This window comes from Nuphar pumila, chromosome 6, assembly GCF_984573655.1.
Source record: "Nuphar pumila chromosome 6, dmNupPumi1.hap1.1, whole genome shotgun sequence".
NCBI classification, from domain to species: Eukaryota; Viridiplantae; Streptophyta; class Magnoliopsida; order Nymphaeales; family Nymphaeaceae; genus Nuphar; species Nuphar pumila.
In genome coordinates, this window is record NC_143254.1 from 36954410 (window position 1) to 36976519 (window position 22110).

Genomic DNA, 22110 nt, shown 5'->3' on the forward strand with positions numbered 1-22110 from the left:
TCCAGACCGGCTAACCATTGTCACAAATATTGCCAATATTTTCCTTTAAAAAAGATGTTGCTGGAAATTTGAAAACATTACAATTTCATCACAATATTTTCAAAGAATATTGTTATTGTACAAAAAAAAAGATATTTTTAAATTATTGACCATGTTTTCATACGATATTAATGAGTTTGCTAGTGTTTTTATATTTTCATTTTTTTATATAATATATTCTGCAGGTCTTATTTAAACTCACATGTAAAGCTTGTAAATTGTACCACGTGATCTTGTTGAATTTTTCTCCTAAACGCCGTTGGATCACATCATGCATGATCCGTTTCTGTTTAGACCAATGTTTCCCAAGATGAATGACACACAAGACCCACCGATGCCGTCCATTTTCTAGATGAACAACATGGGCGGATGCAAAAACGAACGGTTAGGATTTCTTTAGAACACTTTTGACTTGGTGGGCTTTCGGGTGTCGTTCATCTTTGCGATGAATGGCGTCTAATTAGATCCCTTGTACCTGATCCGAATTCCTAATTACCTGGTGGATCCCAACCCGTGTGACAAGATTTATGAAAAACTCAAACAACTATCGCAAGAAATTACCTAAAAGTTTTAAGCTTTAATTTCTTGCGATATTTTGAAAATAGCATGATTTTCCGTAGAAACATAATTAACACATTTTAAACGTGATATTTATGTTTTTATCAACTATTTATCGAAAAAAAATCATGAAAATTTTTTATTTGCATTTTTATACAAATTTATTTGTCTATATTTTAATTGCCGATATTTTGGCCAAAATGTGAGTTTTTTTTTTAAATCTATTTCTCGTGAGTTTTTGGCTGCAGATATTTTTCCGTTTTTTATTTTTTTTGTTTCATTGGCATGGATCCATCCTTTTTCAGACAAAAGGCAGGCAGTTTCCACACTATTTTCATTTCCTTTCTCCATCCGTCTTCAATTCCAACTTCATTTACCAACTCCCCACAATCGGACCGTTCAAAACATGTTTTTTTCTTACTAAACAATATATGTAGATCACATTTGTAAGGCTTCATAAATACAAAAAAAAAGAAAGAGAAAACATTAAAAAATGATAGATTTTAGTGGTGTATATGGTACTAGCAATTATTTGCCAATATTTTTTCATGCAATGATTTATATTTTTTCATGCAAATGCATTCTGCGTGGTCCATTTGCTTGGCATCGACTATTGGATCATCCTAATCGGGTCAAGAAATGTGATTTTTGTATTCTTGAATATTTATGAAAAATCTGAACCGTTGATTTTTAAATATTAAAAGATCCTTCTTATACATGGTAATCCGAATATCTAAAGAGTCTTTTCTATAAAAACCAACCATCTAGACTGCATGGTAAAATTTTAGAAAAAAAAAACTATGAAAATCTCAGATCATACATATTTTGTTTGATTACATATTCCAATATTGGTGGTTAATTAACCACTGATTCCATTAAAGAACACCATTATAACTTTGAAGATCCCTTTGCAGTTCCAACTCTGCGATCTCCATAAACTTCACTCCTGGTGGCCGCCGAGATCGCCAAAGAGGTGGAGGAAATAGTAGTGGTGGTGGTGGTGATTCAGGCATAGGACCTGAGGATGGAGCCGCAGAAGGAGCAGATGATGGCCCTCCAGGTGCGACAGTAGAAGGGGACTGTGAGAAATCGGGTTGAGGTCTTCATATCCGCGACCCGTGCCCCGGATCCACAACGCGAACAGAGCCCTGCCGCAGGCTTGGTGCTCCCCATCGTCCTCTTCTGGTCCACGAAGCAGCAGAAGAACACCATTCTCTCTCTCTCTCTCTCTCTCTCTCTCTCTCTCTCTCTCTCTCTCTCTCTCGTGTTTTGGGAGTGTCGAACTCTCGGCTAACTGTGCTCTCCTTATAAGGGAGAGGACGGGGGGGCTCCTGGAAGTTGATGGACGGCTCTTATTGGTTGAGGTTACACGTGGCTGAATCTCTAAAACATAATATTTTTTTAGCCTGGACTTTATTGCTAGGCACGCGATCTGTAGCTGTTGGGGGCATTCTAAGTTCATGTGCCATGTGCCATGTGCCATGTGGGTGATAGTGACTCAAATGGACATAGCAAGTCGTAATCCGAACCCAATTGAGCACGGTCTTTATTGCTAGGTACGTCCGACACCTGGTTGTCCGACGATTGACTGAAATGGACGTGGTAGATCCGAATCCGAATTCAAATACCAGCAAGTCATAATCCAAACCAAAAATGTGGATCGTATCCAGAGTGGTAAAGGAGTTTGAGCTCTGATCCAATTTTTAAAAGTTAGGGTAATTTATGTATGAGTGCCTAACGTATGTGGCAAACCTATGTTTACTAAAGTCTTGACCTAGTGCTATGCCTGCCCGCCTTACGTTGTTCTGGTAGAGTAAAAACTCCAAGGGCTTACCCCTCACCCTTTGGAAGTCGTCAAGTTTTGGCTTGTGCAAGGGGTGACACTCATGGGATTTGAACTTAGACCACCCCCCTAACCGCCTAGGCCCCATCCTAAGCAGCCAAACCCCTTAGAACTTGTTTAATTTTTATGTAAGTTACCCATCCTAGGCCCCATATATTATGTGTTTATATGTAAGTTACCCTAAATGTTCATGCGAACTAAAAATGTTAAAAAAAAAAGGGTTTTGCATGTAAAGAATGCAAAAACAGATCAGATTTGAGTCGAACATGAATGTAAATGCAAAACCGAATTTTAAATCCAGATCCAACACACGTAGGTCTGAATCCAATCAGAATATACATTCGGATATTATTTTAACATCTATATCCGAGATAATATGCCCGATTGATTAGGGTGCGAGTCTAACTGTATTTTACTAGATAAAACCTGGAACCGTCCAAGTAGGGTTGAACCTGGATCTTGACCCTTCGATCCAACCAAGGTTAGGATTTAGGTCCAGTTTGTTTTTATCCATTTTACATCTGGATCTAACTTTTGTGATCCATGTCCCAACAAGAACACAATCAAACCTTGTTGTTACAATCAATACAGCAGCAGGTACCATACCACCTTTTCATAAGGTTTTTTTAGGGTAATTTCAATTTTCCCCCAAAATTATTACTAAATTTGACATACCTAGCATGGTTTTTAAACTTTTCAAATGACTCCCATACATTTCCCATATTTAAACAGACGTCTTCCTTTTTCTACCACCCTTAGTTCAAACTTAGGTATTGTCAATTATGGAGTTAAACGAACTGTGTTAAAGATTACCAAAAACAAGGCTAGGTTTTTATCGTTCGATTGGTTTTGTTGTTCGAAACGGCAAATTTTTTATCGTTCGATTGGTTTTTGTTGTTCGAAATTTGGGTCAAGAATGAGTGAAAAGGTAAGAACATAAATGAACTTTTAGTTATTTTCATAAGTGCAATTTTGAGTTGAATGATAGCCACCTTTAAGGCTATCTACTTAACCAGGGTGAAAAAAATTTGGGGGTATTTAAGAAATTAGAGAACTTTGTCAGCATATTTGTAAGGACTAAAACCTTGGTGGTTAATTGGAAGTTTTTACTGATAAAGACATAGATGACACTCACTTTTGGCATGTGACCAAAAAATATGAACAACATGGCCACACTTCATGATTCAAAATTAGGGATGGCAGTGGACCGGGGGGAAAGCGGGGCCCCGCCCAGCCTCGCCCCGTTTGGACCGGGGATGAAGGGTATGAAACGGGGATGGAGGCGGGGGTGGAGGATAAAATCCATCCCCGCCGCGGAGGCGGGGCGGGGGTGGACGTGCACTTTTCCCCGCCCCGTCCCCGCCACGATCGCCGCCTAATCCCCGGCTAATCCCTGCCCCAACCCCGCCCCGACCACTTTTCCCTGCAATATCCCCGCCCCACCCCGCCCCGCCTCATCCCCGTTTGGACCGGGGATGAAGGGTATGAAACGGGGATGGAGGCGGGGGTGGAGGATAAAATCCATCCCCGCCGCGGAGCCGGGGCGGGGGTGGAGGATAAAATTTTGAGGCGGGGCGGGGGTGGAAACCTTGTCCCCCGCCCCGCCCCACTGCCATCCCTATTCAAAATATGCAAATCTGGCTAATTATTATTTTTTTTGACAAATTTACCCTTTTATTGTCTGAAAATTGTGGCACCCTTATCAAACTACTTGTCTAAGTTATAGCCTGGAAAAAGTTACCATGCGTAAGTTGTCGCCTAGAAAAATCAGGCGCATGTCATGTAAGCTGTGTGACCTAAAAAAGTCAGGTCATGTAAGTTATTGCTAGAAAAAAAATCAGGCACCATGATTTCAATAAAACAAAAGCAAAACTGTCAATAAAACAGTAGATCGGCCATGTTTGTTATATTTTTTTAGTTCGCTGCAAGTTATGGTATTGTGCTAAAAATTTCTGCAATCTGTCCCTGTCTAAATGTTTAACATCTTTTTGAAGTTCTTTGATAGTAAGCAACTTTTAACAGTGAGAATTTGAAACAGAAACAAGTAGCAACTAGCAATTACTTGGTTGCCTACTCAGTAGTGAAGAACTCCTAAAAAAAACAATAACCATCCTGGTCGTGTAGGAACTATATCTGGATCCAGTAGCTTAATTCAAAATGGTTACCTAATACAGGCCCTAAACATTGCCACATTCTAAGATTATAGGCAAAATTAAAACATCACATATTTTCGTGATATTTTAAAAAATTATCATGATATTTGTCACTATGGCTAAGATTCTATATGTTTTGCGCTCAGTTTTGGATATGGATACTGCACACTCAAACCTAGTTAATTGGACTAGTATGATCAAGTTGGATTATACTACAATATTACTCTAGAAAAAAGGATTATAATACATACATAGGTCCCTTAATTACAGATAGCAAAATGTGTGTATGAAAGGTTCAAGACAATAAGAGACTGCTGTAATCCATACCAACCATGAATTGAATCAGGCGCCAAAAACCCAAAGTGATCATAAATAAAACCTCACATAGGGCCCCACCCAACCCTTGTAATGTGTGGGTGCAAGTGTGGGCCATGTATGCATGTGACATATTGTGGTTGTGGTTGCATTGGTCCCACAAAAAACTTGGTGAAGTCCATTAACTTGACATTTCACAATAAGAGCAAATGCTGGAAAATTCCTTGGCCCAATGAGTACATGCATTCACAATTTCACATAGTCTGGGTCCCACGGTATACCGGCTGTGGGAATATCAGGAACTGTGGGACAGGCAAGTGGGACCCATTGTTTACTGGCTGACAGAAGCCTTGCTGATTGATCTAGAGCTATAAGTTCCTTATTTCCAACCGCAAATATGAGCCCCCCTGGTTAGCCAACAATCGCGGTCTATGTCACAATGACACGACATTTTAGAGGGCGCACTATGACTCGGACGCATAAAAACATCATTTTTTAACAATTTTTATTTTTTTATGTTATCTTTTAATAATATTTCAATGTCAATACATTTGTATATGTTAAATTATAAAAAAAAAATTGGTTTTTATTGATTTAAAAATAAAAATAAAAATCCATGTCACCATATAGTTTTTAGATGGAGTTTGCCATGGTAAGTAAGCAACAGGTATGTAGAGCCAGGAGGAGATGTCCAGACCAAACACTGCTTTGCATTAATGACAAGGCAAATAAGTCATGGTCCAACGTCCATGTTGGTAGGAGATGGATCAGATCCAAGGAACCTTACACGCATAACCTTCAATCAATCCATTCTTTCAATGAAAGGATCCAACCTACCTACTTACCACATGCCTTACAATGCTTTCACGTTCCACATGAGAAGTGATCCATCTTTGTTGCATGAACCGTCACACCATCCTAGGTTCATCCATGGGGGTTATAAGTCACGCTGGGACATGCATGATGATGCATGGAACCATGAAAAATTTGCTGCTCAATTTGAAATTTCTCTACCAGTGAAACAATAAATCCACACCATGTGCATGCATGATATAGTAGTTGTCACCCAAGCGGCTCCCTTCAACAGTCTAACAAATTTGCCATGTCACCATTGGTGGAGCCCACTTTAGGAGCTGACAATGCACGCCTCCTTGTGATGGGATGTTGCAGGTTCAAACCCCAGTGGTACGTCGAATAATAAGTGGCAGTTTGCCTTTCATAACACAAAATACTATGATTTGACATCCCTTCATCTATGAAAAAAAAAATTGATGTGACAACAAAGACAACAAGGATCTATATATATCTGAATCCCTAATACAAAAGAGACGTCACCAAGATCTTTCATTTCAAATTTCTTTGTGAGAAATATTTTGATTTTGTGCAATATGGCTATATCATTACTGGCAAGTAATATTAACATATAAAACTAAGAAAATATATTTACCCATACTAAATTTATGGTATATGCATTCATCAACCACATTCATCTCAAAATCAGACAAGAGGATAACTTGATGAAATTTATGATTCCACGTACGAAAAGTTTGCTTAGGTCCATAGACGAATTTTTTTAGTTTGCAAACCATTTTCTTTGCATCGCCTGAGATAAAATATTTTGTTTTCACCATATATATTGTCTCATCAATGTCATCATTAAGGAATGAAGTTTTTACATCCATCCGATGTAGCTCCAAATCATAATGAGTCATAAGTGACATCATAATTCTGAAAAAGTCTTTCGTTGAAACTGAAGAGAAAGTCTTTGTATAGTCAATGCCTACCCTTTGAGTAAATCCTTTTGTAATAAGATGAGCCTTATATCTTTCTACATTACCCATTGAATCTTTCTTTGTTTTAAATATCCATTTGCAACCAATGAGCTTCACACCTTCAAGTAATGGGATAAGATCTCATAGGTCATTATCTTTCATGGATTTAATCTCCCCATGCATGACATCTATCCACTTTTAAGAGTTTGAACTTTGTATAGCTTGGTGGAAGTTGATTGGATCATCCTCCCTTAAGCCAGTATCACCCTGATGTTCTTAGAGAAAATATAATCATCTGGAATTGACCTTTTCCTCTCTCTAGTAGATTTTCTTAAAGACACTTGTTCTTGAGTTACTTCAGGTTGTTGAGTTTGTACTCTATGAGTAAAATCTTGATTCTAGATAGGTAGAATCTTGAACATTACCTTATTCTGGATTTGTTTGAATAATATTAAAAATAAAAATTCGATCATTATCAACAATTGTAGGAAGATAAACAAATTCTTCTTCAAAATAATGTCTTTTAGCTTAGCACCCCTCTCCCCCCCCCCTCCCCCCAAAAAAAAAACTCAGTATTTTCAAAGAAACAAGTGTATTTTGTCTTAAAAAATAACGTATTCACAGTCATAAAATTTATAACCCCTAAATCTTTCATAATACCCAACAAAATAACAACTAGTTCTTAAATTCAGTTTCTTTTCATGTGGCCTATATCTGGATCCAGTAGCTTAATTCAAAATGGTTACCTAATACAGGCCCTAAACATTGCCACAGTCTAAGACTATAGGCAAAATTAAAACATCACATATTTTCGTGATATTTTAAAAAATTATCATGATATTTGTCACTATGGCTAAGATTCATATGTTTTGCGCTCAGTTTTGGATATGGATACTGCACACTCAAACCTAGTTAATTGGACTAGTATGATCAAGTTGGATTATACTACAATATTACTCTAAAAAAAAGGATTATAATACTTACATAGGTCCCTTCATTACTGATAGCAAAATGTGTGTATGAAAGGTTCAAGACAATAAGAGACTGCTGTAATCCATACCAACCATGAATTGAATCAGGCTCCAAACCCAAAGTGATCATAAATAAAACCTCACATAGGGCCCCACCCAACCCTTGTAATGTGTGGGTGCAAGTGTGGGCCATGTATGCATGTGACATATTGTGGTTGTGGTTGCATTGGTCCCACAAAAAACTTGGTGAAGTCCATTAACTTGACATTTCACAATAAGAGCAAATGCTAGAAAATTCCTTGGCCCAATGAGTACATGCATTCAGAATTTCACATCGTCTGGGTCCCACGGTATACCGGCTGTGGGAATATCAGGAACTGTGGGACAGGCAAGTGGGGCCCATTGTTTACTGGCTGACAGAAGCCTTGCTGATTGATCTAGAGCTACAAGTTCCTTATTTCCAACCGCAAATATGAGCCCCCCTGGTTAGCCAACAATGGCCGTCTATGTCACAATGACACGACATTTTAGAGGGCGCACTATGACTCGGACGCATAAAAATATCATTTTTTAACAATTTTTATTTTTTTATGTTATCTTTTAATAATATTTCAATGTCAATACAGTTGTATATGTTAAATTATAAAAAAAAATGGTTTTTATTGATTTAAAATTTAAAAAAAAAAAAAATCCATGTCACCATATAGTTTTTAGATGGAGTTTGCCATGGTAGTAAGTAAGCAACAGGTATGTAGAGCCAGGAGGAGATGTCCAGGCCAAACGCTGCTTTGCATTAATGACAAGGCAAATAAGTCATGGTCCAACGTCCATGTTGGTAGGAGATGGATCAGATCCAAGGAACCTTACACGCATAACCTTCAATCAATCCATTCTTTCAATGAAAGGATCCAACCTACCTACTTACCACATGCCTTACAATGCTTTCACGTTCCACATGAGAAGTGATCCATCTTTGTTGCATGAACCGTCATTAAAACCATCCTAGGTTCATCCATGGGGGTTATAAGTCACGTTGGGACATGCATGATGATGCAAGGGACCATGAAAATTTTGCTGCTCAACTTGAAATTTCTCTACCAGTGAAACAATAAATCCACACCATGTGCATGCATGATATAGTAGTTGTCACCCAAGTGGCTCCTTTCAACAGTCTAACAAATTTGCCATGTCACCATTGGTGGAGCCCACTTTAGAAGCTGACAGTGCACGCCTCCTTGTGATGGGATGTTGCAGGTTCAAACTCCAGTGGTACACAAAATACTATGGTTTGACATCTCTTCATCTATGCAAAAAAACATTCTTGACGTGACAACAAAGAGACAAAGGGCTAATCTTTGGAAAAGAATTGATAATTTTAAATCAATTGGCTTGTTTTTTTAAAAAAAATCTTGTTCACTAACTCTAAACCATTGTTGTGAAGCTTATCATCTTTATAATAAATGATCTTATTGCTCTGACCTAATAAGAAAATCCTAATTTATTGGGCCTTTCAATTGTGAGGTGTAAATAGGTTTTTCAAAATTTTACAAAATAAAAAATTCATAATGCACCAAAATTTCACCTACTCGAAAACATATTTTTTTTACTTCAAAACGATACAATCCAAGTTACAAGCTCTAACAAACAAATCACGCTGAATAATTATATGAGGTCAGATTTGCTAGGCAGAGTTTGAGTTCATGACTTGTGACTAGACAGTATGGTACAGTAGTTCATAAGAAATATATACCCTATCTAATATGTGGCGCTCATCGAATCGGGTGAAAGGTTTCTCATTTCGTCACTGTTGTTTCCTCTCTTGAAGGGCATTCGGTGAAGTTTTCTCATGTTGGTCTTATCGTTTGTGCCACAAGTTGGCTAAACAGCAAATCTTCTTTTGGACCAAGTTGGCAACATGAGAATGCAAGTTGTCAAACTAATGAAACGTGCCATTTTCGATGACCTTAAAGCCTCCATAGCCATATGCATATTTTTCCTATATAAAAGGAAGATGATTGAGATGGACACGGCAGGGAAGTTGCTGTCAACTTGGTCCAGGGGGCCTAATCCGGACCGCACATTAGAGGTTTTCCGGGTCAAGGTGGGCTTGATGACGCAAAGGCAGCCCACCCCAACTCTCTCTCTCTCTCTCAGGCCGGTGCCTTATATCTACCCATCCGCGGTTCGACTCTCCGCGGCAGACGGCAAGACTTTCTCTTCTCTGTGATTTTTTTTAGGGCTAGATTTTTTGGTGATTTTTTTAATTAGCATTTGACTTAAACTTTTTATTATGGTTTTTTTCAATTAACATATGAAATTACGATTATTGTTCATAAAGATGAGTATTTAGGTTTTTTATTTGCTTTTTCTTAGATAGTTGCATTTCAATAATTAAGGTTTTAGGGCTTTTGTGTTTTAGGATTTTTTTTCTTTTTGTGAAGTTGGGTTTTAAGCTTATTTTTCTCAATTTTATTTTCATATGTTCCTGTTTTATTATGTATAGGATTTTTTCCCCTAATTTTGTATAAGTAATGCAATTGATGCAATGCATATGTCGCTGCTTCTGTTTTTCATCAAGATCGATCATTGCATGATTTCTATTGTGTTTTCAAAATTATGTCATAAATTAATATGAGCCAAAAGTTGTAGAATCTTATCAGATTTAAAAAAATCATTGTTACTAAATGTGGTTTCAAGGCTTCATTATTTATGGATTTAAAAATTCGATAAAACACTTTATTTGATCGTTAAACTTGTTCGTGCTAAATCATTAAAAAGATCATAAATGAAACTTGATGCGAAAGTGTACCTAAATCCATTGGTGCTTCGATAGATCTTTACGGGTATCATCTTTTAGAACACCTATATGTGTCATTTCTTTTTTCTCTAAACTTAATAAGAGAAGGACAATTTTTTTTCTTGATAGAGAGGCAAAAGAGAACATCCACTATATATGATTTTGGGATCATAACCTAATTGTAACCATCTTATAGTCTATTTTTAATTTATCCTATTATAAAATTAAAAATTGATAAATGAGGGCATATGAAGTCTCTATACATAATATAATCATACTCTATGAGATATCATATGACCCAACCGTATGAGATCGCATTATACAAGCCTCAATCTTAGATAATTTATAATGTGTGATTAATCATATGTAGGCCCACACGATTTATCTAACAATCTTTCACTTGGGCCACATACGTAACCTTATAATCACACATTGTAACCTTATGAGTTCAAAAATATTGTATTATCAATTGATATCTCTACCAATCTGGTCCATTCATCATATCAACATAGAACCAAAGTGATCTTGATTACAAATATCATAATTAAACCCATCAATGATTGCGTATATTGATACAACCAAATGACATATATCAAGTATAGATGTGAAGCATAGAAATTACATGTAATGTGATTAAAACATGTCTATTTTCAACTAGTCATGCATTAATCTTTAGTGACATCACAACAAATGAGTACATAATGAAATTGAAACCTAAACTTTATACTGAAGTAGTAAAATTAAACTTTATTATATCATACAACATCTAAATACAAACTTCCACTAAACCAGCATATCATTAAATAATATAACACATATTCGAGCAGTATGCTCATGAAAGACCTTGGGTGGTAAACCTTGGTAACTGGATCCACAATCATAGAATTTGTGCCAATATGTTTTATAGATATCTCTCTATTATGCATTCTTCCTTTAACAAAAAGAAACTTATGTCAGCAAGTCGTGCCTTGTACTCCAGAGTAGTCTCCTTCATCGATAAGGCTATGAGGTACCTTTATGAAAGTATGCAAATTTCTTATGTACTCATGATTTAATTCTTAATCTTGTGATATGAATTAAGAAATGTTGAGGTGCGTGTAATAATTGTATTTATTGTCAATGTACGAAACTAATCTTAGGGGGGTAGGATCAATCAGGGTTAACTTTTAAATTTTCGTGATAGGCGTATTACCGTACCCGTGCTTCGACTTCTTATTGTACTCCCGCGGATTGGCAGGAGCGGATGGACTCCATGATGAATGTCCACACCCTGACCGAGACAATGACGATGCAGACAGATCAGGCAGCACAGGTGACACACGCGGCACAGGCAGCCACTTGCATCCATCCTCCCGAGGTTGTCCCGAACCTCGGTGGGGTTTTCTACGAGAAATTCCTGGAGTTGGATCCGTCAACCTTCACAGAAAAGGCAACCCAAAGGTAGCTGAGAGCTGGGTCGAGAAGATTGAGCAAGCATTTAATGTCCTACTTGTCCCCGAGGACAGGAAAACCGCTTTTGGCACAGCCTGAAGGGTGATGCCAAGAAGTAGTGGGACACCTTGCGAAGGGTAAAGTACGATGGAGTGGATGAAATTCCCTGGGATGTTTTCAGAGAAGAGTTTTTGGATACGTACTTTTCCTCCTACGCGCGGGAGCGAATGCAGCAAAAGTTTCTTGATCTGACCCAGGGAGGTATAAGTTTGGTGAAATATACCACCAAATTCAGGAGCTTGGAGAGGTACTGCCCGAACCTATTCAGCAGCGACAAGGCGAAGGCGGCCAAGTACGGTCGTGGGCTGAAGAACAGGCTTCGAGTCCTTGTGATGATGAGTCGACCTACCACTCTCAGCAGCGCAATAGAGTTGGCGACCGTCCTGAACGAGGAATGGGAGCGGTACAAGGATGGGTCACAATAGAGAGGCGACAATGAAGGTGATTCTGCGGGCAGAGCAAGGAAGAACCCACCTGTGGGCGCCAAGATGCAGGGGTAAGAGGCAGCGAACTCAGCAGAAAACCCAACAAGGTCGACCCCAGCAGAGGCAACAATAGGGGAAGGCCCCAATTGTGTGCCGACGGTGCAACAAGAGCCATTCTCAGAGCACTTGTCCTATATTCAGAGGAGTCTGCTACCAGTGCCAATAGCCTGGGCACATTGCAACTTACTGCCTGAACAGGCCGACGGGTCAGGGAGGACAGCATCAGCAGGCACAGCAGGGATAGCGAAGGACAAATGGACAAGTCTACGCTGCTACAGCAGCCATACAGGACGATCAGCCTGATTTGATCAAAGGTATCTTCCTAGTTGCATATCATTATGCACGTGTTATGTTTGACTCTGGCGCTACTCAGTTTCATAGCCGCATCGTTTGTGAATTTACTTGATTTAGATTCATCTAGCCTTGATAAGGCTCTTGATATGATGTCACCTATGGGTGCAACCTCTTTTTACGAGAAATACTTTCCTGCAGTCTGTGTGATGATCGAGGGGCAGAAATTGTTTGCCGACTTGGTCATACTAGTATGACATTTTATGATGTCATTCTGAGTATAGACTGGTTGTCGAGACATAATGTTATCCTCTAGTGTCGGGGCAAGAAAGTCCTTTTGGAGCATCCTGATTTGTCTATATTATTATTTCATTCAACTAGACCGACGAGTGAGGTAAAGTTAGTTTCCGCTTTGAAGATCTCCAAGTACCACAATCAGGGTTGTATGGTGTTCTTGGCCAATGTGTTCGCACAGGACAGTCAAACAGTACCCTTGGAGCAGTTAGACGTTGTTCGTGAATTTTCGGACGTCTTTCCTGAGGACTTATCAGGATTGCCACCGCATAGAGAGATTGAATTCTCGATCGAGTTAGTGCCTGGTATGACACCAGTTTCTCAAGCTTCGTATCGCATGGCACCTGCTGAACTTGTGGAGCTGAAGAAGCAGTTGCAAAAATTTCTTGACAAAGGTTTTATCAGGCCGAGTGTATCTCCCTAGGGTACATCGGTCCTCTTTATTAAGAAGAAGGATGATTCGATGTGACTTTATATTGATTACCGCTTGTTAAACCAAGTGACGGTGAAAAACAAATACCCATTGCCTAGGATTGATGATTTATTCGACCAGCTAAGAAAGGCAAAGGTGTTCTCGAAGATCGACCTTTGTTCGGGGTACCATCAATTGCGGATCAGGGCGGAGGATATTCCGAAAACTACGTTCAAGTCCAGATACTGGCATTATGAGTTCTTGGTGATGTATTTTGGACTCACCAATGCCCCTGCAGCGTTTATAGACCTTATGAATCGGGTCTTTAGTTTATAGCTGGATTCTTTTGTCATAATGTTCACGATGATATTCTTGTATACTCGAAGAGTGTAAAGGGGCACCGAGAGCATTTTTGGATCGTATTACAAACACTGAGAGAACATCAGCTTTATGTGAAGTTCTCAAAGTGTGAGTTTTGGCTCAATAGAGTGATGTTTCTCAGCCATGTGATTTTTTAAAAGGGCGTTGAGGTCGATCCAACCAAGGTGGAGGTCATTTTGTTATGGGAGCAGCCGAATACGGTGTCTGACATAAGAAGTTTCTTGGGATTGGCAGGCTACTACCGTTGATTCATCCAAGACTTTTCACTTATAGTTGTCCCGATGACTTTATTATTGCAAAAGGCAGTGAAGTTCGAGTGGTCATCTCAATGTGAGGAGAGCTTTCGGGAGCTGAAGAAGAGGTTGACTACAACCTCAGTGTTGGCATTGCTTTTTGGGATGGGAGGATTCATTGTATACAACTATACTTCAAAAATCGAACTGAGTTGTGTCCTTATGCAGTACGGAAAAATTATGGCGTACAGCTGAAGGTGCATGAGAAGAATTACCCCATGCAAGACTTGGAGTTGGCAGCAGTGGTCTTCATGTTGAAGATTTGGCGCCACTACCTTTATGGAGAGCAATTTGAGGTCATGTTTGATCACAAGAGCCTCAAGTACATATTCACTCAGCGTTATTTGAATTTGAGGCAGCGTAGGTGGTTGAAGTTTCTGAAGGACTATAACTTCTCCATCGTCTACGACCCTGGTAAGGCGAATGTGGTGGCGGATGTGCTTAGCAGGAAGGTGTCAGTCATGACAGCCAGTCTGATCTGATCGAGGAGTTTGTTAGATGACAACCTTTTTTTTATGGCTCAGGATGCATCCTTTGTGCTGGGATGCAGGCGCAACCAGAGATTTTAGATCGGATCGAGGAGCTTCAGTCAGCCGATCCAGATTTTGAGAGGTTGTGTAGAAGCCAGAGGCACATTTTCATTGAGAGGAGGATGAAACCATCATGTTCGGAGACAAATGGTGGGTCCCGAAGGCGTTGTGGGAGGAGCTAATGAGTGAAGCCCACATATCTAGATATTTTGTTCACCCTGGTTCCACCAAGATGTTCAAAGATCTTCAGAGAACTTACTGGTGGAATGAGATGAAGCGAGACATCGTAGAGTTTATGTCCTGGTGCCTCACCTGTCAGCAGGTGAAGATCGAGCACCAAAGACCTGGTGGACTTCTGCAGCCTCTTGATATCCCAGAGTGGAAGTGGGATGATATATCGATGGATTTCATCGTAGGATTGCTGAGAACCCGACGACAACACAATGTTATATGAGTGATCGTAGACAGACTGACGAAGAGTGCCCACTTTCTTTCTATCAGGATCAGTCAGAGCTTGGAGAGCCTAACAGACATGTACGTGAATGAGATCATTAGACTTCACGGGGTGCCACGTTTGATAGTGTCAAATCGAGATCCCCGTTTTACGTTTCGATTCTAGCATCAGCTTTAGAAGGCCCTTGGCACTACCTTGAAGTTCAGCACAACTTTTTATCCCCAGACGGACAGACAGACAGAGTGTACGATCTAAACGCTCGAGGACATGTTGAGAGCATGTATTTTGGATTGAGCAGGCGATTGGGACAAGCATGTGATGCTTATAGAGTTCTCGTACAATAACAACTTTCATGTCAGTATTGGTATGGCTTTGTACGAAGCTTTGTATGGCCGACCATGTAGATCCCCATGTGCTGAGATGAAGTTGGAGTGAGAGTTGTGGAGTCTCCAGAGATTATCTAGCACTATGTGGACCAATCTAGATGGGCTGGAGAAGAGAGAGTTTTCTCTTCTAAGAACTCTTTCTTCTAAGGGTTTTCCGAAAATTTTGGAACTCTTGAGTTGATTTTTTAAAATTTTATTTAAAATAGATTCTGAGTCTCTCAAATCTTCTTATGTTTTTCAATAAAATTTTCAAAATTAACCTATAAATAGTCAAAAAAAAGAGGAGAGAAAAAAGGAATGGGAAAAAAGAAAAGCGAGAGAAAAAGAGAGAAAAGAGAGGAAGAAGAAGAGGAGATTCGATCTTCTCTAGCCATTCATCCATGTTTTTCAATATCTACCATCATTTTTCTTCTCATGGTACGGGTTTCTCTCTTGATACGAACGGGAAAAAATAGCATAAATGAGATTTTCATGCGAGATTTTAGTGAAAGACCATGGGAAAAGAGTAAATCTAGATATTTACTCTAAGATGGGTGTTATACCTTTCTCTTTTTTAGGATTTATTTTAGGGAATATGTATATATATTGAGGTTTGTGTTCATGGATCCCTGGATCGAGACAGATTTGCCATATTTGTACCATGTGCAAATCTGGCCCATATTTTATGAATGGTAAAACCTTGGATACGGGGTGTAAAAAAAGAAACATTGGCTTGTATGTTTGAAAATGACTTGTTTATACATGCATACATAACTGCAAGTCTGCATACCCATTGTCTATCGGTTTAAGAACTCATGAAAATCTGAACATGTTTATATGATGCACGTGAATATGCGTGGATATGTGTTTTGGGCTTTGAATCTGTATACTTAAGCATAGCTGCTCATAAACCAGCATCTATGTGCATGCTTAAATACTTTTTTTTCTGAACATAAATGTATTCTTAAAAAAAGGGGGGGTTATATATAAAGGTATTTTTTTTTCATTCCCTGGTGGGCTGGCTGTCAGGCCAGCCGAATCTGGCTTGACATGCCAGACCCTGCCAGGCGTGGCTGGGGTCTCAGGGTCTGGTCGGTCTGAACCAGACCCAGCAGGTCCAGCCTGCGACTGGACCTGGCAGACCTAGCAGTCCCCTGCCAGGACATGCTAGGTCTGTCCAGATCAAACCCAGCTGGGCCTGAACCGAACCCCAGCCGACTGGGTCGGCTGGGTGCAATTGGTTCTTTATAAAACAAAAAAAGTTTAAAACAGCTGGGCCCAACCGACCTGCAGTCGGCTAAGACATGAGCAGTCAGCCCCAGTCGACTGGGCTGAGAAACTGACCCATCCAACTGGGTCGGCTGGGTGGGTTTGGCTACGTGCCAGGCCCAGTTGCCTAAAAAAAAAAAATTTATTGTGTGGTGCAATTCAAATTCCAGATTTTTATTGAGTGGGTGCATTTTAATACATGCTAGAAAATGAAACTTTTTACTTGATATGATATGTTGAATCAAGGTAATATTGTAAGGCTGCATCTTATGCGCATACTTACATTAAGTTGATGTGTTTGGCACATGCGCTATTACTTGAATGTTCACATGTTTAATTAAAATGTGTATTTCATGAAAGCTTGCATGCGACATGAACATGTGAATTAAAGCATGAACTGGACATGAATGTGTATTGAATGGAAGCATGCATTTAACTTGGATACATGTGCACTCATGCATATGCTTATGAATTTTATTATTTCATGCACATCTTTAAATTTGTATACATGAATATGCATTGAAAGAATGCATACTGACATGTTATTCATGATTTTTGCATATGAATGCATTGATGATCAAATGGATCATCCTGAGTTGTGTAAGCCTTGAGCATGTGTTGCTCTTTGTTTTAGTTGTTAAATGCATCACAAAAATCAAAGGTAGTATTATTGTCTTATTGCATTGTTTCATATTATCACGGGTTGTGGTCCCGTGAAGAGCTTTGCATATTGATTTGCGAGCTTATGTTATTAATTTTGCATGTTGAATTGCAAATTAAAAAAGATGAATTAATAACAAGATAAAAGAAATTAAAGAACATTGTAATCTACGTTTCCTTGATGTCTCTTTCATAGTGTAAAAAATCTTGGATATTACAGTTTTAGAAAAATCGTGAGGATACTAAAACTCTGTGTGTGTTGTTGTTGCCCATGAATCTGATATTGAGATTCTTCTCCTGGTTACGGTTTTAGGGAGAGTCTGTCACTTTGCCTATGGATGGTGTGTAGATACAACTGTTATTTTGGTATACCAAGAAAAATAACATTATGGTTGTTGATTTTCATAGTATCCCGACATTGGTTGTTAATTTTCGATGTTTCAATGAATGATGTTGATTTTTGATATCGGTCAAGGGCTAAGTTTGAAACCCAGTAATAAAATATAACTTGTGTGCTAAGTTACTTTGGGGACCCTACTTGACCTCAAAAACTTTTACCCATTTAGAGTATCCACGGACAACGGTAATTAAAAAGAAAAACTTAAATTGTGTGTATTTAATAAAAACATATATATGAAAAAAAATTCTGATAAAAGATAATAATAAATTATTCATGCATTGTACTGAAATCATCCATATTCATGTTATGTATTACATCATGCATATTTACTTGTTCCTTGAATGATGATATATTAGTGAATGCATAAAGTTGTTCATTAATGCATGTTGAATATCTTTAAGGCTTAAATTATGGTTCATATTATTTGTTAAATGTTTCATCATGCTTAATAATTATTCCCTATTGCATGAACAATTAGTTGAATTATGAATATGTTATATTTATGTCCCTCTAAAATATTACATTAATCTAATTTATGTTATTTTTACCTGTTTGTTTCACTAGAGAGATTTGTATGCAAGATTCTTTGGATTCTGATACCCTACTTTTTATGTTTTTCGCAGCCTCAAACGCCTAATGGGGAGGACTTGCTTTTGAGAAGAGTCACGAGGAGACTACACGACTGCATGACAGATTCTTGGGACGACGTGACTCTTTTTTTTTGCTTTCTTTACTTTTATTTACTTATGTCTCAAACTATATGCATTTGAATAAATAAAGTTTAGATTGATTTGGTATGCAAGATAAGTATAATATCCCTTGCGGTGGTGATTGTATTTAACTGTAAAGGCCCCGGATTTTTGAATTTGTTTTCGCACTTGTTTAAAAAAAATGCAGGCCAAGCAAGCAAACAGAAGCCACAATTTCATAAGAAATATTACTTCTATTCATTTAGAAACCCATATATATGTTGTAAACAATTGACCAAGAATAAGTAGACTTGAATCCAGAAGGAGAGGCAAACTAAAATCACAGAGATAAGACCAATTATGTTTACCCCCTGAAATAAAGAACACTAGAACACATCACAAAAGTTCAATAATCCAAAAATTTTAGAGAAGGCCAAATTCATAGCCATTATTTAGACAAGGAGATTTTGAAATACATCCTTATGAAAGTATGGTGAACTATACAGTGTAATCCTTTAATTGTTTTGAGGATTATTGATCATCATAAACAATGACTCTTACAACATAGAGTATCAAACTGTTTCTCAAACAGTAAAAAAACAGAAACAGCTTAATAACACAGAGGGAAAAATTACACGTTTAGCTTGCTGTGAATTGTAAGAATGATATGAACTCCCTCTGGTAGTACCAGCACTTCCATACAAGTATGATTAGAAGTGATTTCCAATACATGGTTGTTCAGGAGAGATGTCTGAATATCAATTTCCTGCAACAAAATAAGCAAAGAGATTAGTATGAAAGTGAAGCTGCAATAGGCTGCAAAACAGAAAGCATCCAAAGCTATGCTTAAGAAGTCATTTTTCTTGCCTGGTGGATCAAGAAAATTCCCGTCTATATCGAATCTAATGTTGAGTTCACAACTCAGACTAATAAAAAACGTTATAGATTGGATGAATCCCAGCTAGCATCAACAGCTTTGATGATCTTCTCATGCATTATGGCTCCAGAACAAGCTATGATGCCCCGATCAAGACCTTCTAGATACATTCCTTTCGAAAAATCCAGAGGGTTACCTCCAGCATCAGTGACCATTCCGCCAGCCTCCTGGATGATTAGCACTCCAGCAGCATGATCCCATATTTTTTCTTTATATCCAGACCTTGCAAACTTCATAAATATCTCTGCATCCCCTCGAGCTATGGCCGCATATTTCACCATACTATACACACGCAGTGGCTGCTTTCTGGAAGGAATCAATCACCTTAAAATGAACTGAAAAACAAGATATATAATGCAAAAATTGAAACTGCACAAATAAGAAGAGAGAAAGGGCACCTTAGCCCTACGCTTTGAGCCAGTCCTGCAGTAAACGAGTGCCTTGAATTTCCCTTTTCAACAGGTTCACAGAATGTTGCTAATGCTGGGTCCTCAACCGATGAGACATGAATCATCCTTGCCAAGTTCGATCCCAAATTTTTATTCATTTCAGAGGCCAATGGTTGCATCCAAGCTTCACCTATGCCTCTCTGAGCGTATATCACACAACCTTGGTGCCAGGATTCAGATGATGGAGATGATACTCTAGCCATCATCCGATAATAGCGATGGTGATAACTGAGCCACTCCTTGTTCATTGGATAGTTTGGACAACCAAGGACTCCAAGGACCACTTCTCCTTCCTCTAACAGAGCAAGAGCTACAGCATACTGATCCCCACGTACAAATCCCAAAGTACCATCAACTGGGTCAAGGACCCAGTGTCTTCCGCTTGGACCACCTTTTGAGTTGCATCTGCTAATAGCTTCAATAACCTCATCTGTTCCCAATGCTCCTCTCTCTGGACCCTTCAATCCAAAACGGGGAGCATCATTTAGGCACTCCTTAACAGTATCGACTACAGCTTCCAAATATTTTGCAGCATCTGGTCTCGTGAGGGCTATTACATCTTCTTCAGCAACAATTGATAAGCTTTCACCACCAAAGCAGTTTGACAGTACCCAACTAACAATTGCTTGCACACTCCAATCTGCCAATCAAAAGGGATTTGATGAAATCAGCTAAACATACTGCAGAATTGATGGTACCAATATAAAGGCCCCTTGCATAAAAAAAGGCAGTTCTTTATGTCATTGGGGAATAAATGACTGTTAATGCACAATCTATGGTATGATCATGATATCACGTCCATGAATAAAGATATCTATGCCATCAAATACATTTAACATGTCTACTAATTATAGCCTACCAAATAACAATATTTTGCAACTTCCATGATTGGCATACTTCAGGAAACTAATAAAGGCACAAGAGTCCCACAAGTCCCTTCAACATCACCACCACAGCTACACGTGCAGCAGTGTGTTCTTGGCAGCAGATAAGCAATATATGACAAGTGAATATCAACAAATAGTAGTACTAAGATTGTTTAACATCAAAGAGTTCCACAAATCTATGATCATCAAATGCTAGTGTCTTTAATCAACATACGACCCAAACTGCATCTTCAGCAGGAATATTTAATAAACCATGATGTTCACTGAAATAAGAGTGAGAATACTGCTGCAACATATGGCAAAAGTGATCCAGGTTGAAGCTGTCAGCCTCATCGCTAAATAAACATGACTAAAAGTGAGATTATCTAGCCTTCAAGGCCTAAATTTTGAGCCACATCAGACCCAACAGGCAAGTCAACCCCAATCAGGTCAAGGTCTTAAGCCAAACAACTTAAGTTCGATTCTTTTACCAAATGGGCCTAGCATTAGGCTTGACCATCAAGCTAATTACAACCACTTGTTATAACAGGCTGCATAATGGGCCAACCTGGTCCAGGAGGCTTAATTATCGGGTCCAGCTGTGCCTAAATTTTGCCTGACCTACTAGACTACTGTGCCAATTTGTTCCATTACGAGTAAAGTATAAAGCCTCCTTCTCAAACATCTGCAGTCACTTTTCTTCTTCCCAGTAAAAATCTCCACGAGATAAATAAGGTTTCACAGTGGTGTTTGCCTAACTATATCAAGATATCTATTTTGTTAAAACATTTTCCCCGTAAGATTATTATTCACTACTAATTTTCCTATAAGTGTATCAAATAATAAGTTGAATAGAATTATGACGGACCAAAAAAAAGGGTGAAAAAGAAGGAAAATAGGTGGAACATAAATTCTGCTCTCTCAATAAATGTCAGCAAAGGGAAAGAAAGTCAGCCAGACATATCAAGCTACTCCTTACCTATAGAAAGAGGTTGATTTCAAATTAGCAATAGAGGTGCCTTTACTTGTGTGCACAAGGATAGCACCTTTTTAGGTCAGGTCTTAAGAAACTAGGTGTGAGTCGTGTGACTGTGTGAGTATTTAAATGGTTGTAATTTTATGCAATTTTAATAAATTTAAAATAAAATATATATTTCAATCTAAAACATGAAGGCCTAAAGGCATAAGTAAAAAGAATAATCACTATAAAGTATAAACTAAAAATGGAGTGCATAGAAGATGTGCTAGTATCAGCGTTGCTGTTTTCAAGTGTCAGACATGGGTGCTAATACCTTCCATCAAAGTGAGTGAGACCCTCCCTCCGCCTCCATCTATGGGGGAGGTGGATCCTTCCATGGTGTAGCATCAAATAGATCTTGGGTGCAGCGTCTCTTCC

At 38.6% G+C, this 22110-nt stretch overlaps 2 protein-coding genes across 3 annotated transcripts in view; both read right to left on the bottom strand.

Annotated features, from left to right (window-relative positions):
• Window positions 1-1281: 1281 nt before the first annotated feature.
• On the bottom strand, window positions 1282-1861 carry LOC149834651 (uncharacterized). The gene has a single exon (XM_090010232.1). It carries the CDS (start codon window positions 1807-1809, stop codon window positions 1603-1605), a length of 207 nt encoding a protein of 68 aa, XP_089866358.1. The 5' UTR covers window positions 1810-1861; the 3' UTR covers window positions 1282-1602.
• Window positions 1862-18887: 17026 nt separating this feature from the next.
• LOC149834652 (3',5'-bisphosphate nucleotidase AHL-like) overlaps window positions 18888-22110 on the bottom strand; it is a 58172-nt gene continuing 54949 nt past the window's right edge. The window contains exons 2-4 of one of the 2 annotated variants that reach the window (XM_090010233.1): window positions 19798-20488; window positions 19330-19705; window positions 18888-19228 (exon numbers count right to left, since the gene is read on the bottom strand). In XM_090010233.1, coding sequence (XP_089866359.1) covers window positions 19402-19705; window positions 19798-20488 — 995 coding nt within the window. In that variant the 3' untranslated portion in view covers window positions 18888-19228; window positions 19330-19401. The remainder of the gene's footprint in view (window positions 19229-19329; window positions 19706-19797; window positions 20489-22110) is intronic. The other variant, XM_090010234.1, reaches the window with a different exon arrangement.